The sequence below is a fragment of the Cupressus sempervirens genome, chromosome 11, assembly GCF_028749045.1.
Source record: "Cupressus sempervirens isolate cs-2001-9-10 chromosome 11, ASM2874904v1, whole genome shotgun sequence".
In the NCBI taxonomy this organism is placed as follows: Eukaryota; Viridiplantae; Streptophyta; class Pinopsida; order Cupressales; family Cupressaceae; genus Cupressus; species Cupressus sempervirens.
The window spans coordinates 831,068,915-831,083,008 of NC_143128.1; the positions used below are offsets into that span (position 1 = coordinate 831,068,915).

General features: G+C 36.9%; 1 protein-coding gene across 5 annotated transcripts; it reads right to left on the reverse strand.

Moving 5' to 3' along the window:
- Window positions 1-3,764: 3,764 nt before the first annotated feature.
- Window positions 3,765-8,016, reverse strand: LOC149532137 (RNA-binding protein 1-like). 5 transcript variants are annotated; one of them, XM_089808560.1, is made up of 8 exons: window positions 7,934-8,016; window positions 7,567-7,690; window positions 5,578-5,714; window positions 5,189-5,498; window positions 4,982-5,043; window positions 4,640-4,721; window positions 4,352-4,475; window positions 3,765-4,114 (listed from the first exon to the last, which is right to left on the reverse strand). In XM_089808560.1, the coding sequence occupies exons 2-7, from the start codon at window positions 7,661-7,663 to the stop codon at window positions 4,360-4,362; spliced, it is 804 nt and encodes a 267-aa protein (XP_089664686.1). In that variant the 5' UTR covers window positions 7,664-7,690; window positions 7,934-8,016; the 3' UTR covers window positions 3,765-4,114; window positions 4,352-4,359. The 5 variants fall into 5 exon arrangements, with proteins under 5 accessions (XP_089664686.1, XP_089664689.1, XP_089664687.1 ...); XM_089808563.1 differs by having other exon boundaries at window positions 7,868-8,016; XM_089808561.1 differs by having other exon boundaries at window positions 7,861-8,016.
- Window positions 8,017-14,094: the final 6,078 nt, after the last annotated feature.

Here is a 14,094-nt window from a genome sequence, read left to right on the forward strand (position 1 = left end):
CTATCATAAGCCTTGGGGCTCAAAAATTGCTTTATCCCGAACTGCCACATTCATGAGACTGCTACTTATTTCAAACACGAATAAAAATCTCTTTATCTCTTTACCAAATTTTCAAACACTCGAGAATATAGCTTGCAGCTTAACATGTCATAACACTCAGGAATATAGCTTGTAGCTGAACATGTCATAACCCCATTGCACAGTAACATAGCCCACTTCCAGCTAGGAATATAGCTTGTAGCTTAACATGAAATATAGTCCCATTGCAGCTCAACATGTCATAACACTCAGGAATATGACTTGTAGCTTAACATGACATATAGCCTCACTGCAGCTTAACATGTCATAACACTCAGGAATATGGCTTGTAGCTTAACATGTCATAACTCTTTTGAAGGTCATACAGTCAGGAATATAGCTTGTACCTTAACATGTCATAACCCCGTTGCAGAGTAACATAGCCCACTTACAACTAAGAATATAGCTTGTAGCTTTAACAAAGCCCTCTTAACTTGTAGCTAAGAATATAGCCCCATTGCAGCATAATACAGCCCTCTTAACATCAAATGCATACCCCTGTTATACAAAGCCTGTGCCCCAATGATAGCCTCCAAAGAAAACAAAAAGAACTTCTTTTGGAGCTCAGAATCCTCAACCAAAAAAATACCCTTAACCCAGACTACCAAATTCAAGACCACCAAATACGTTACATATGAGACTACTCACTTTAAAATACTCCCTAATATAACCCTGTTACAGCTTAAATGAGCTTTAAAATATTACCAAATATAGCCCCGTTACAGCTTAATATAACCCCTCTTAAGCAATAGCTTCCAAATTCATGTCTTCCAAATATAGCCCTGCACTGTTACACAATGGCTACCACAAATTCACGAGAATACTCATTTTAATATACTCCCAAATTCCTCTCCCAAATACTACAAGCCTGTGAAAGTAATAAACCCTCTTACAAAATAACTACCTCACTTTTAAATACACTCAAATATAATATTTTTGCCTGTTACAGCTCTTATAGAATAACTACCAAATTCACAAATATAATATTTTTGCCTGTTACAGCTCTTAGGGTCCATTTGGTAGCTGGAATTAAAATGGAATTGGGATTTGGAATTTCAAATATTTTCTAATCCGTTGTTTGGGTATGTAAAAATGGAATTGAAACTGAGAAAAAGTGGAATCCCGTATGCCCATTTACCCCCAAAACCAAGATTTGGCATTCCATCTAAATAAGTGGAATTGGTTTAATCCTCATTTTAATTCCATTTTTTTTTGCCAAAATGAGGATTTCAGAAAAGGTAAAATGGAAAATTTTTGAGGTCCGGATCTTCACCATTTCTTACAATATCTCGAGGTAAGTCTTCAATCGGTTTGTTTTGGAAGTGTTGACGGAGGAGGTGTGCCATCAGGCGACCATGGCCGCCCTGGAGGTGTTGACCGCAATGAGCTCCAGCAGCGGGAGCAACAGGATAAAGGTGATCCAGGTTAGTGCCGTCTCCGCGTTGTTTTTGTCGCTTCCTGATCAGAGTCCGGAAAAGAAGACCAGCGGCAAGAGGATGTTATGTCTTCTGGATGTGTTGTGTGACTGTGCAGAAGGGAGGACCGCTTTGGCCGACCACGCAATGGGCGTCCCTGCGGTGTCTAAGAAGATACTGAGAGTCTCCGACCTGGCAACGGAAAAGGCCATTTGGATTTTGTGGTCTCTGTATAAATATTCTCCGTCTCCGCAAATATTGCAGGAAATGGTGGAGATCGGGCAGTCATGAAACTTCCTGAGCTGCTGCTTTTCCACTTTGTAAAATGTCAGTGACTTTACCATTTCACAACGCACCTATGTTCACTCGTGTGGAATGGTGATAAGTCATTACTGAACCCTACAGCTTCATTATTTCGCAGGGGACCTAAATGCACCTTTGTGGAATGGAGAAAGCATTAAATGAAACATGCAGAGTTTCTAGTTGGTATTCCAATGCAGAGTTTCTAGTTGGTATTCCAATTTCAAATGTGCAACCAAACAGAAGAAAAGTGTATTTTTATAACGAATCCCTTGTGAACCAAACAGTCTGAAATCAAATTCCATAATGATAATCTAGATTACAAGTTCCAGAATCCCAAATCAAGGATACCGAATGCCAATCCTCAAATCATATTCCAGCAACCAAACGGACCCTTATAGAATAGCTACCAAATTCAAGCACACTCCCAAATATAATATTGCCTATTAAGCCCTCTCCCAAATATATTATTGCCTATTAAGCCCTCTACCAAATTCATGAGTCTAGTCCCTTTTGAAATACTCCCAAATATAATATTGCTTATTAAACCTTCTTATTGAATAGTTACCTAATTCACAAGTCAACTCACTTTAAAATACTACCAAATTCAGAGTCTCACTCACTTTAAATTACTCCTACATATAATATTGCCTGTTATAGCTCTTATAAAATACCTACCAAATTCAGGAGCCTAGCCACTTATTACTCCTACATATAATATTGCTATTCCCCATTAGCACAAATTCATGAGACTACTCACTTTAATATACTCCTAAATATTGCCTCCCAGATACTACTGCCTGTTAAAGGAATAAACCTTCCCATTACCACAAATTCATGAGACTACTCACTTTAATATACTTCTAAATATTGCCTCCCAGATGCTACTGCCTGTTAAATTCATGAGACTACTCACTTTAATATAATTCCAAATATTGCCTCCCAGATACTACTGCCTGTTAAAGGAATAAGCCCTCCTGTTACCACAAATTCATGAAACTACTCACTTTAATATATTCTTAAATATTGCCTCCCAAATACTACTGCCTAATATTGCCTCCCAAATACTACTGCCTGTTGCATGTTGCATGTTGCATGTTAAAGGAATTTGCATGTTGCATGTTAAAGGAATAAGCCCTCTTATTGAATAGCTAGTAGAATAGTAGCTCTCAAATTCACGAGTCTACAAACTTCAAAATTTTCCTTCCTGAATATAATATTGCTTGTTAGCTTAAAAGAATGAGCATTACACATAGCCCTAGACAGCCCTGTAACAGCTTAATATAGCCCATTTACACAAAGAGAACCTGTTACAGCCCACTATAATTAAAAAAATCATAAATTTTGAAGCATAAAACTACTCTAAATACTCTCAAATATAGCCTTCCCAAATATAATATTGCCTATTACAGAGCATTATATATAGCCCTGTGACAATATTGCCTATTACAGAGCATTATATATAGCCCTTATATATAGCCCTGTGACAGCTTGATATAGCCCTTGCACAATGAGCTTACAGAATGAGCATTATATATAGCCCTGTGACAGCTTAATATAGCCCTTACACAATGAGTTACCCTGTTACAGCCCTCTATTTAAAAAAAACTTCCAAAAATCTTGGAGCATAAAACTGTTCACCATTAGCCCTCTGAACAGTTACTACCACGCATCAGGCCTTCCGAACAAAACTAGTGACATTATTCTATAAACGTATACATCTCTACTAGTACTTAGTAAGACCATTATCCCTTTATTTTTAAAATAGTTTTCTGCATTGGGCCTTTCAGAAAATTGGATGCATAATTCTATGAACATATAGATCTCTACTTCATAAAACTATTACACGTCTACACTTAGAAAAACTATTATCTTTAATATAATATTCTGAGATTACCTATTTTTAAAAAATGATAGTGCGAGAAAACAGAAAAACCTACACTACGGGGTAGAGAAGCAGGAAAACATGTCTTCAAACAAGTCGATATAAAGTTACGTTGCCAGAAATCCAAGATATTGTTTTCCTTGTGCTGACCAATTCAGGCAAATGCCAAATATAATACGCTACAACATAACACATTCCATTAAACATAATGTACTCGATCAAACAGCGTAGGTAACATCACATATTTGAAGGACACATACAGAAGTTTGAGCTATAAATAAGTTACGTCTAAAATCTGTGAACTACCAGAAAAATTCTGGCTAAAATACCATCTCTCAACCCATCGACTAACAGGTAGTGGTCATTAGACGTTAAATATAGACCACGTATAGTGTGATTCCTTCATCAAAACTGCTACATCAACCAGCATACCGTTCTGCAAAAGGCATTCGCAATGGAACATTCATAAGATAAGTTGTGACTGATAAACATGCAAATAATAAGTAAGGTACTGTACTACTCACTGTAAAAACTTGCACATTAGGCATTCGCTAAAAAATCAGGTGAAGCTTTCACCAATATCATCCAGCTAAAATTACAAAATTATATTGTTCAAGGAATTATCAATCATCTAAATATATCAAAGGGATGCATATTATTTCGTGAATCTCACATATGAAATTAACGTCGGCGATAGTCATCACGATCACGAGCACCCCCACCCCTAGGGCCGGGGAATCTTGCAAACTGCAACCTCAGAGAAGGTGAATCCCGCTCATTTTCATCAAACTTGTAACCTGTAAAAAATTACAGTATGCAACTGGAATTAATCAACTTACTTGGGAAAATAATAGCCAATAAGCCACCATTTCTGTCCAAGCAAAATCAGTAGGCATAATAGATTTTTCACAACCAATTTACAGCAATAAAAACAAGTCTTCTATTATAAATTGTGCCACACCTTGCAAGGCTTCAAGAGCAGTTGCTGCACAGCTGGCACTAATGAAGTCCACGAAACATAATACAAGAGGCTCCCCACCAGGCTGTGATTTATCAAAGAAACCACTCAGACAAGGGACAAAAAGCTCAAACCTTTACAAATCTTACGTTTAGAAGTACAATCAATAGTACCTCATTAGCCAAATTAATTTCTAGTTCAGTAAAATGCCTTGAAAATAAAAGGAGAGTTAATAATCAGTCAAATTAATGAGAAAACGAAGTTAATATCCATCTAGTTATTGCTGTAGTTAAGACAATTCACGCCCCCTTTACAAGTTAACAATGACAACTGAAATTAACTCACATGTCTAGGTTCCTTGTTTACAAGCCTAACTTCCTTGAAACCAACAAACGGGCGAAAAATATCTGATTACGTGTCAAGAAAAACCATGATGCACACATGATCTAATACAATAACATATCAGCAAAATATCCTGTCGCTATATTTTTAAAGTATCCTATCGCTATATTTTTAGTCTTCGATTATCAGGCATTTTATTCAGAAGGATACGAGCTGCCTCTCTTCGAGTACAAGTAGTTGGCAAACCCTCAACGAAAAGGGTATTTGACGCATCAGGAGGGAGATGCTCTTCAGGTCGCCTCATTGGATCCCTCATAACCTGGCTATCTTTAAAGCCCATTCCAGGTGACTTCCCCTGAAGACCTGCATCCGCACTTCCAACCCCCATCCTGCGTGACATGAGGAGTTGTTCATCCGGGAAGGATGCAGGCAGACCGCCACCGACTGTCCTACCCAGCCCCATTCCACTCAAGCCACCCATCTCACCAGAGCTCAGGCCGCCTGATCCATACGAAGGAAGCTGTCCAGACAATTCTTCAATTAGTTATGTCAACAAAATTTTACAAGAATTAAAAATAAGACAAGTATGCTTCCATTACCCCATTCCGCGCATATCTGTCATAAGCAGGCCCGACTGGATCAGTCTCCCTCAACAAACGGCGAGACCTCTCATCAAGGCGAGGATCATCTCGAGGAAGATACCCAGGAACATCACGACCTCCAGCTGTGAGCATTTCTATCTCATTCAACCACACAAAACGCCATCATAATAAGAATATAATTTTATAAAAGAGTCCGTACTGTGCAAGCCCGTACTCATTAAAATTTATCATTACGTAACCTATAGTGATGCAACGTGTACATCCTCAAACACGGGCTGAAGTGCTCGCTACACAACCATATCGACATAAATTCAAACTATGCTGATGTTAGAATAGTGCAGTTTGTAATATCGACAAGTACGAAACATATACCATAAACGTGACTTGATTTCTGGGGAAAAGGAATACAGATGTAAGGAACGTAAAACGTGATTAGCCTAATCGTGAGAAGCTATTATCTGTCACCGTGGTCACGGTTAAAGGATCTCAGGAAACTCGAGAAATGCAATTAACTTCCACCTACCACCTAATTAAAGCACTTTCATATTTACCAGCGAGTGTCCGACTTGAAGCCAATGAAAAAATTCCCTTTAGTTAGTTAATACATCTAAACCGTTACAACCTTCTGTAACACTGCCTATTTTAAATATGAATAATTTAACATTAGTATAGTTTGAATATAGAAGCTCGAAGTTGATCAATTAAATTTTTATCATCGTAGGAATGTAGCCATGAGTTGCCACCATTGCTTTTTGATCAATCTTAATGGACTTCAAATCGAAGGTGGAGATAAATATTTTTAAAAATAGCTGTCTCCTTTAAAAAAAAAAAAAGAGAGAGAGAAGAAAACGGCGTCGGACACAGTTCCAATAGCACTCAAACCCATGGCGGAAGAATGGAAGAGAGGTTCCCACGGTCCGCTGATTATCAACTGTTTATTTATTGAAATTTTCAAAAGGATTAAAACTAGTGCAACCAATTAACTAAGGTACAACGATAAAAAGCCATAGCCTTTCTCTAAAAGAATTCTGGAGAATGGGGGTTGAAGTATGAGGATTGGCTGAGGTCACTGACTTTAGTCAGCTACAGTGGCGAAGTGAAACCCAATACAAATCAGAATTGAGAGAAATTCCTAGTTTAGAAGTGCCGCGCACTAATCCAGAAACATGAACATAGTTCAACCTCATCCATCAAATCAAACCTCATCACATGATAATAATCCTACCATTACAATATTCGTAACAAATAAATCCTTCTAAACAATGCATAACTTCTATAAGCCTTCACAACAAAGACGAGGCAGACCAAACGAGCCCTGATAAATACACATTTCAAGCGTTAAATCAGAAATCGACGATAAAATCCGCACGCAAGGAAATACACGTAAATTTATTTTGAAATAAAAAGTAACAACCACGGCCAACGCGACGCTATGCCGTTCGATAGGTACCAACACAAGTACGGAAATCGACAAAATCCAATTAAGTCAACGATGCTTCGGAAACTGCGCTAAAAATTAGACGCCCATTAATATCAAAATAGCAAAATTGACACGCGGTAAAATGGACAAACACTTGGACATTCACTTCCACTTCTACTCGTAATACCAGAGCATACAAAATGCTGAAACTCTAATAACTAACCGCAAACTAAAAACATTGAACAGATAATTTAACTTCAAACTCAGTATTACGCTTCACACAGAAATCGACCGACAGCACGGAGGAGCATCCACGAATGCGATTAAACGAAGGTCCCGAACGCACGAAATCGTTAAAAAAACAACTCAAATCGCCAGGTCATCGACAATTGAGATGCATTTTGACAAACAACGACAGGCCAAATCGTAAAGCCCCAAAACAACCCTAATAAGGCGAAAAAAATATAAATCACCTCTTCTGAAACGCACTTACCCTAAAAACAGAAAAGAGCCAAATTTTTTAGTTATAACTCGTCTCATTTAAAAGCGGCCGCGTTTTTACATACCGTATTCCGGTCGAGGGCGCTTAACAGCGGAAGCGAGAGCTGCAGAACGGCCGTCCCTCTCAGCTCCTGCATATCTGCTCCAGTACGCATCCGCCATTGCTTTTTACTACGAAACCAAAACCCGCTGCAAATAACACGAAAAACTCTCGGATTAAACGAAACCCTAGCGCAACGGGCCGACTTCGAAGAAAATAAATCTGCAAAAGGATCGCTAAACGAAGTAAAACCCCTGGCAAGACAAAAACCCTCGAAAATTTAACTAAATCGTTCGCAAAAGAGGTCGATTAGCGAAACTTGTAACCCGTGAATGGAAACGACGAAGCTTGTCGAGACTGTCTGGTAGTTTATAGCGAAAGAAAGCGCTTACAGATCTACAATGGAGTTCTGTCGGCGTCCAAAACCCTAATACAAGCTTCTCGGTTCTTCCACGGCTGAAGAAACGAATAAGGCAACAAATCAGCGTTCTCCCACGATTATTTATCCTAGGTTAACCCGTATTGCTTAACCCGGAGTTAAACTGACTGGCCTCGGGTTTCCTGATCCTAACAGAATACACCCAAGACTAGCGTGACGCCACACGCGTGGATAGATTGATTTTTTTAATTTGTTTTTTCGAACTTGATTGTGTTCATTTTTTTAAGGGTAGGTCACACCTAGGGAAGGACAAGAAATTTCCATGTCAATTGCAAGCAAATTTTTCACAAAAGAATCTCAGTTTTTAGGCTGATAAGAAGAGCACGTACGTGCTAGTTAGGGGAGAGGACCTAATAGTTGACCGGGGTCCAATAGTCCATCACCCTATCATAAACATAAAGTCTAATCTTCCAACACATTTTTACTATATATTATAATTAATTGATCTATTTGTAAAAAAAAAAATTTAATTGTTGATAGAAAATATACCAATACTTGAACACATGAAAACTTATAAATGTAATAGAAAAAATAAATATATGAATTCATTAATGAGTGAAATAAATAATTTTTTGTCTCAGATAAAATATCATAGCTATTTCACATATGTGCATCACTCAAAACATAATATACTCAATTAAATAAACATTTGATACTACTCTTATGTGTACAACTTGTTGGTGTTTTTACACTATCAAGTAACAAAATGCTCGATAACAAGATAGTGAAGAGCAAGTTAGCCTAAGGATTGGCTATTTCGTATACTCAACTAAAAGGTCTTCAGACTTGGACCCAACTTCAACAAAATCATAAAGATTTTCTACTCTTTAGGCTCTGCAAAACCAAGGCGAGTGCACCTGATGGATAAAAAGATTCAAAAACTTGATGCTACCTTCACATTTCATTTCTCCAATGACATTCTATTACAATACTCATCCCTTATAGCATAAGTTTGGTAATAATTCTTCTCAGATTTAAAGACAATTTTGGGTAATAACAGCGAACTAAAAGATAGAGATTGAATGCAAACAAGTATTAACCAACTGTGATACTCTTCATACATTAAAATAAAGTTGATTTTGATTTTAAGATTTTTGCTTGATGTTTATCTATGATCTCTTCATATGCAAACCGAAATAATTGATCAATGCCTCAACCAATGGGTTTCAGAGTCTACCCAACTATTGTGACCTAATTGATTGCATTTACTTAATTCATTGAATTAAAAGCAATAATGAATTGATATGCAACCTATCCTAGTTGCATTAAATTGAACAAGCTTTGCTCGTACAACCTCAAGATAACCAGTCAATAACAATGGAGACAAGACTAAGAGAAAATAGATATGATGGTGATTCATCTTTATATTAATTCTCTTTGAAAATTATGTAACATTGGAATAGTACTCAAAACAACTCAAGACCGAACATATTAATCCTTCAAAGCTAATGTATCTTCGAATTTGCAAAGAAAATACATCATAAAATTTTGAAATCAAGGAAAACTGGACCGAATGCAAACCTAGCAAGAAAACTAAAATTTAAATAATAAATCAAACCCTTTCTCTAGCCTTGGAATGTCATTTATATAGTGTGAGATGTGTTAGGATAAACCACGGATAGAAATAAAAAACTACATGCAAATATAACCAATAACAGAAAATAATAGATCACACAAAAATGAACACAAGGCACCAAGATTTAACGTGGTTCACCCAATCCCTGGGCTACGTCCACCAAAACAAGTCTGATCTTATTACAATCTAGTGATTACAACCTGATTACAATCCGTAATCCCTTACAGCTCAATACCGCCGCAAGAACCAATTTTGCATCACAACATAATGAAAAATATCCAACCCTAAACCCTTTTATACAAGTATTAAACCGCTTTAGGGTTATAACATGTCGGCCATAATATGTCAGCTACCATGTCGGCCATGGCCCCAAACCCCACTATTTATGAAGTATGTACAGTACTTTCCTGATCAGTCACCATAATCTAACAAGATGCAACAAGCTTCAGACATAGAGAGTATTGACAGTTGTCCTTAAGACAGAAAGATATTTACAAAAGTTTATGTCACTAAAAATAAAAATTGGTGCAACAGAATGATTTAGAGCATGAATATTCTTTTATGGGGACCACTTTTGCTACACTTCTTTGTTGCTGAGGAGTTCATGATTGACTTTGATGGTGTTGTCATTCCTCGGAGGGTATAACCAATGGACTTAATTATGATGGACCTAGTTTTGATGTTTGTAAACTTAATTCAACTCGAGATTCTCCATCCACGTCATCTTGTACTGACAATTTGACAGTCACACTTGATTGTCCTATTGCCAAGTCATCAGTTTGAACATTTGTATTTGTCTTTGCAGTTGGTTGTGTACCTTTGTCTTCTTCTACTTTAATCGAGGCATTAATTGTTTGCAAATCATCTTGCTCCATTTCATTTTCATCGGTTTCACCAAGTTCTAACTGCTTTGCATGCACAAAATCTGTCATCCACTTGTCAAAAAATGTGTCATCTAGCTAATTAAAATTTAGAATCTCATGTTGTTTCTTCATTACATGTTCTCCTAGTTTATCTATTTCAATAAACTCTTCTCTCAAAGAATCATAAAATATTTGCACTTTAACAACTTATTCACTTGTATTCGCTCACCATGCATGTCCTTTTCATTTACGACCCTATTCATCCTAGGCACAACAAATCATCTAATTCTTTGGCCACATTCATTTTTATCTTTTAATTTATCCTTTTTATCTAGGGCATGGGGAAAGAGTTCAAAGTTTCTACTCTTATACTTTGCAAGATAGTTTGTGATTTTCCTTTGTAATGCAATTCTCTTATTATCAAACTCAGAGAGATCATTAGTCAATGTTGAGAAAATGGGTGTTGCACACATTGCATAATATTTTTATATTATTTTATTTTATCTTATTATGTAATGTTGCATCTAGATGGACGTGCAACATGCAAAGATTTTCATGGGATATACTTGATGAGTTGTATTATAACATTGTGATAATATTTCAGGTAATTATTTAATATTGGAGAAAAGAATTAAAATTCCAATATTAAATGTGGGGTCAATGGGTTAGATAGCACATGGTTTAGATAATACCACTTGGTGGTTTTGTGAGACTTGCTACTATATAGGCAGTCACAAAGGGTAGTTGTTGGTGAGAGTGAGAAGATAGAAGGCAAAAAAGTAAGAGTTGAGCTGGACAAGGCTTGATAGGTTAACCAAGGGAGCATTTGTGAAGGTTGGAAGTATGGCATGAGATGTGTGGATTCGTGCTTGTTCACATAGGTTGCTTGGTTGTGGTTATGGCTTCAAAGGCTTCCATGGTTGTATTACAATGGTATTTTTTCTTGAATGATACATGGTGGCGGATGCTTTTGGAGGCTGAGTTTTCCCCTCAATGAGGGTTTCATAGGGTATATCTTGTGTCACATTTTGTGGGTATGTTGTTTATTCTCTTGCATGTGGATTTTAATTCCATATATATTTTATATCTATTATGGGTTATGTGGAAACAAGTTATATTCTTTATTGCAAGTTTCCTTACAAGTGGTATTAGAGCTAGGGTTGTGTTATTGTAACCCTAGATTGAATCCATGGAAATGCATGTCAAGATAAAAGAAGGGGCAAGATATATGAGTTATTTATTGCAGATCTGAGGATTTTAGGTTTGTTGTTATGATAGGATGTTTGAAGATTTTGGACATGTGAAATTGTTGGACAAAAGGATTTTTTGGATGTTTCGTTTAAATGAGAGTTTTAGGGGCTAGCTTGTAGAAATGACCTCCTGGGTAAAAACAGACCTCGCCATTGGATCCAGGTCAACATTTTCATAAATTTTGATATATAATATGCTCTAGTTTGGCCATGTTCAGAGGAAATAAAAGATATTTTTAGTTTCAACCCGCGATGGCCATCAAATTTAATCCCATCGGAAATTTTGTCACCAAAAAAAAAATCACAGTGGAAATGGTTAAAAATTTGTCTTAATAAAATGGTCATAAATTTCTCTTAGGAAATTGGATTTTAGACTTCTTATAGGCGTTGGAAAGCTAATTTAGAACACTACAACATGGTGTAGGCTTGGGTCTATGATTTTGACACTTTGTCATGTTTTAAGAGCACAGATTAAGGCATAACTTGGGCATATGGAGTCGAATTTTGGACTTCAAGTAGTCAACAAAAAGCTCTTGGAAATCTCTACAATTGGTTCAGATTTGGTACAAGTTTTGCATGGTTTATTTGGTGATATATTGATCTAAATAGTTTATGGTATATATTAGCTATTGTAGCATTGTGAGTTTATGACATTGTATGTTTGGAGATTTAAGACTTGATGTCATTGTATACTCGGTTCATATTTCAAATTGGTCTCATAATGATATGGTTATTAGTATTTAATTTGGATATGTATGATGACTTGTTGGATCTACAAGTTTTGCAATGTTGTAGTAGCCTATACTTACAGGTTGCATTTATAGCTTGGATATGGATTGTCTTTGCCCATTGATCTTTCATTATTGATGCATATTCAGATTGGTGGCTTGTATTTGAGTTGTATATGCCCTAAGTCACATGATTTGTTGATTTGTCTTCATGTAGAAGGGATGAGATGTTGTTACCAGGTACGATCACGGTGGAGGATTGTGGTTGACTATTCTATGCTGACAAGTTAGACATATTGAGAGTCAGATGTTTGGTTCATGGATGTGATCATGGTGCCATGAATTTTGGTATGACATGATTGGATATACAGGTACATCCTTGATGTTCATTGGTTTGGATTCCCGATTTGGTTATGGTGGTATATCTTCTTGGTTGAGGATCATGGTCATTTGGTTTCTTTTGAGGAGCTCATGATGTGCACTTTGAGTTATTTGATGGTTTTATGCCTTGGTTGATTCTCATAGTTAGAGGATGGTTTTTCATCATGATGTCATTGATAGCTTGGATACAGGGTTTAGTGGGAGCTTGTGACAGTGATGAGGTGATAGTGCAGGATTAGTTCTTGGTTTAGTTTGTATCTTGTTGGTTTGAAGTTCTTGGTTTCACTTGGTATTGACACTTTGGTTGTGCGAGTGTAGACTTGGAGGATCTTCATGTAAGAGATGGATTTTATGATGCCATAGATGACTTCGTACCATGGTTGAGTGGGAGTTTTCTGGCATTGATATATTTATTGAGTGTTTGCAGATGTTAGAGGTTTGTCTTAGATCTTGTTGCTACAGAAGCATCTTTGACATTTGCATGGTGCACTTGTTATCTTCATGGTGTGTGAAGATGGTTAGATTTTGAGGACTCATAGGGTTCTTGGTTATCTTCATAGTGTGTGGAGATGGTTCTTCATGGTATGTTGAGATGGTTTTCTTCATGGTGTGTGGAGATGGTTGCATCTTGAGGACTCATAAGGTTCTTGGTAAAGGTGTGGTTTATGCTTTCATTTGACATGTTATCCCTAGAGTGAGGATAGTTTTATTATTATGTCATTATATACTCTTGATACGCGTTTAGAATTTTGAAATGTTATAGCATGTTCATATGGAGCATGTTATCTCTTTGGTTGAGATGGTTAGATTATGTTGTCATGTTTATTTTCCTAAGGCCGTGGTTGGAACTTTGACAATGATCTTGGTTTAGTTTCTTGGTGTTGAGTACATTGATCATAAGCTAGATACTTCATGATATTGCTATGTTGCATTTGGAGTTGGCATGGATTGATTGGTTATAGATGCTCATGGATACTTAGAGATGGTGGTGATGTTGATTTCTCTTAGATTAGAGAAGTATTTGTTGGAATGGTTGATGATTTCAGTAGGAAGTCCGAGGGGCATTCACCTAATATGGGCTCTAGAGGAGATTATTCTTAGATGAGTCTTGGTTGAAGACTTAGATATCTTGATGAACATTCTCATTCCCCACTCTTGGTCTACTCGGTGGTTTTCTACTCGAGAAGTATAGCCCATTGTTTCTCTCAGGTGCATTATGTTTATGCTTGTCTTTCGTGGATATGGATCTTGAGCTATGGTACATGAGTTAGTTCTAGAGGGTTCATTTGAGAGATTGTTTAGCATTGGTTATCTCC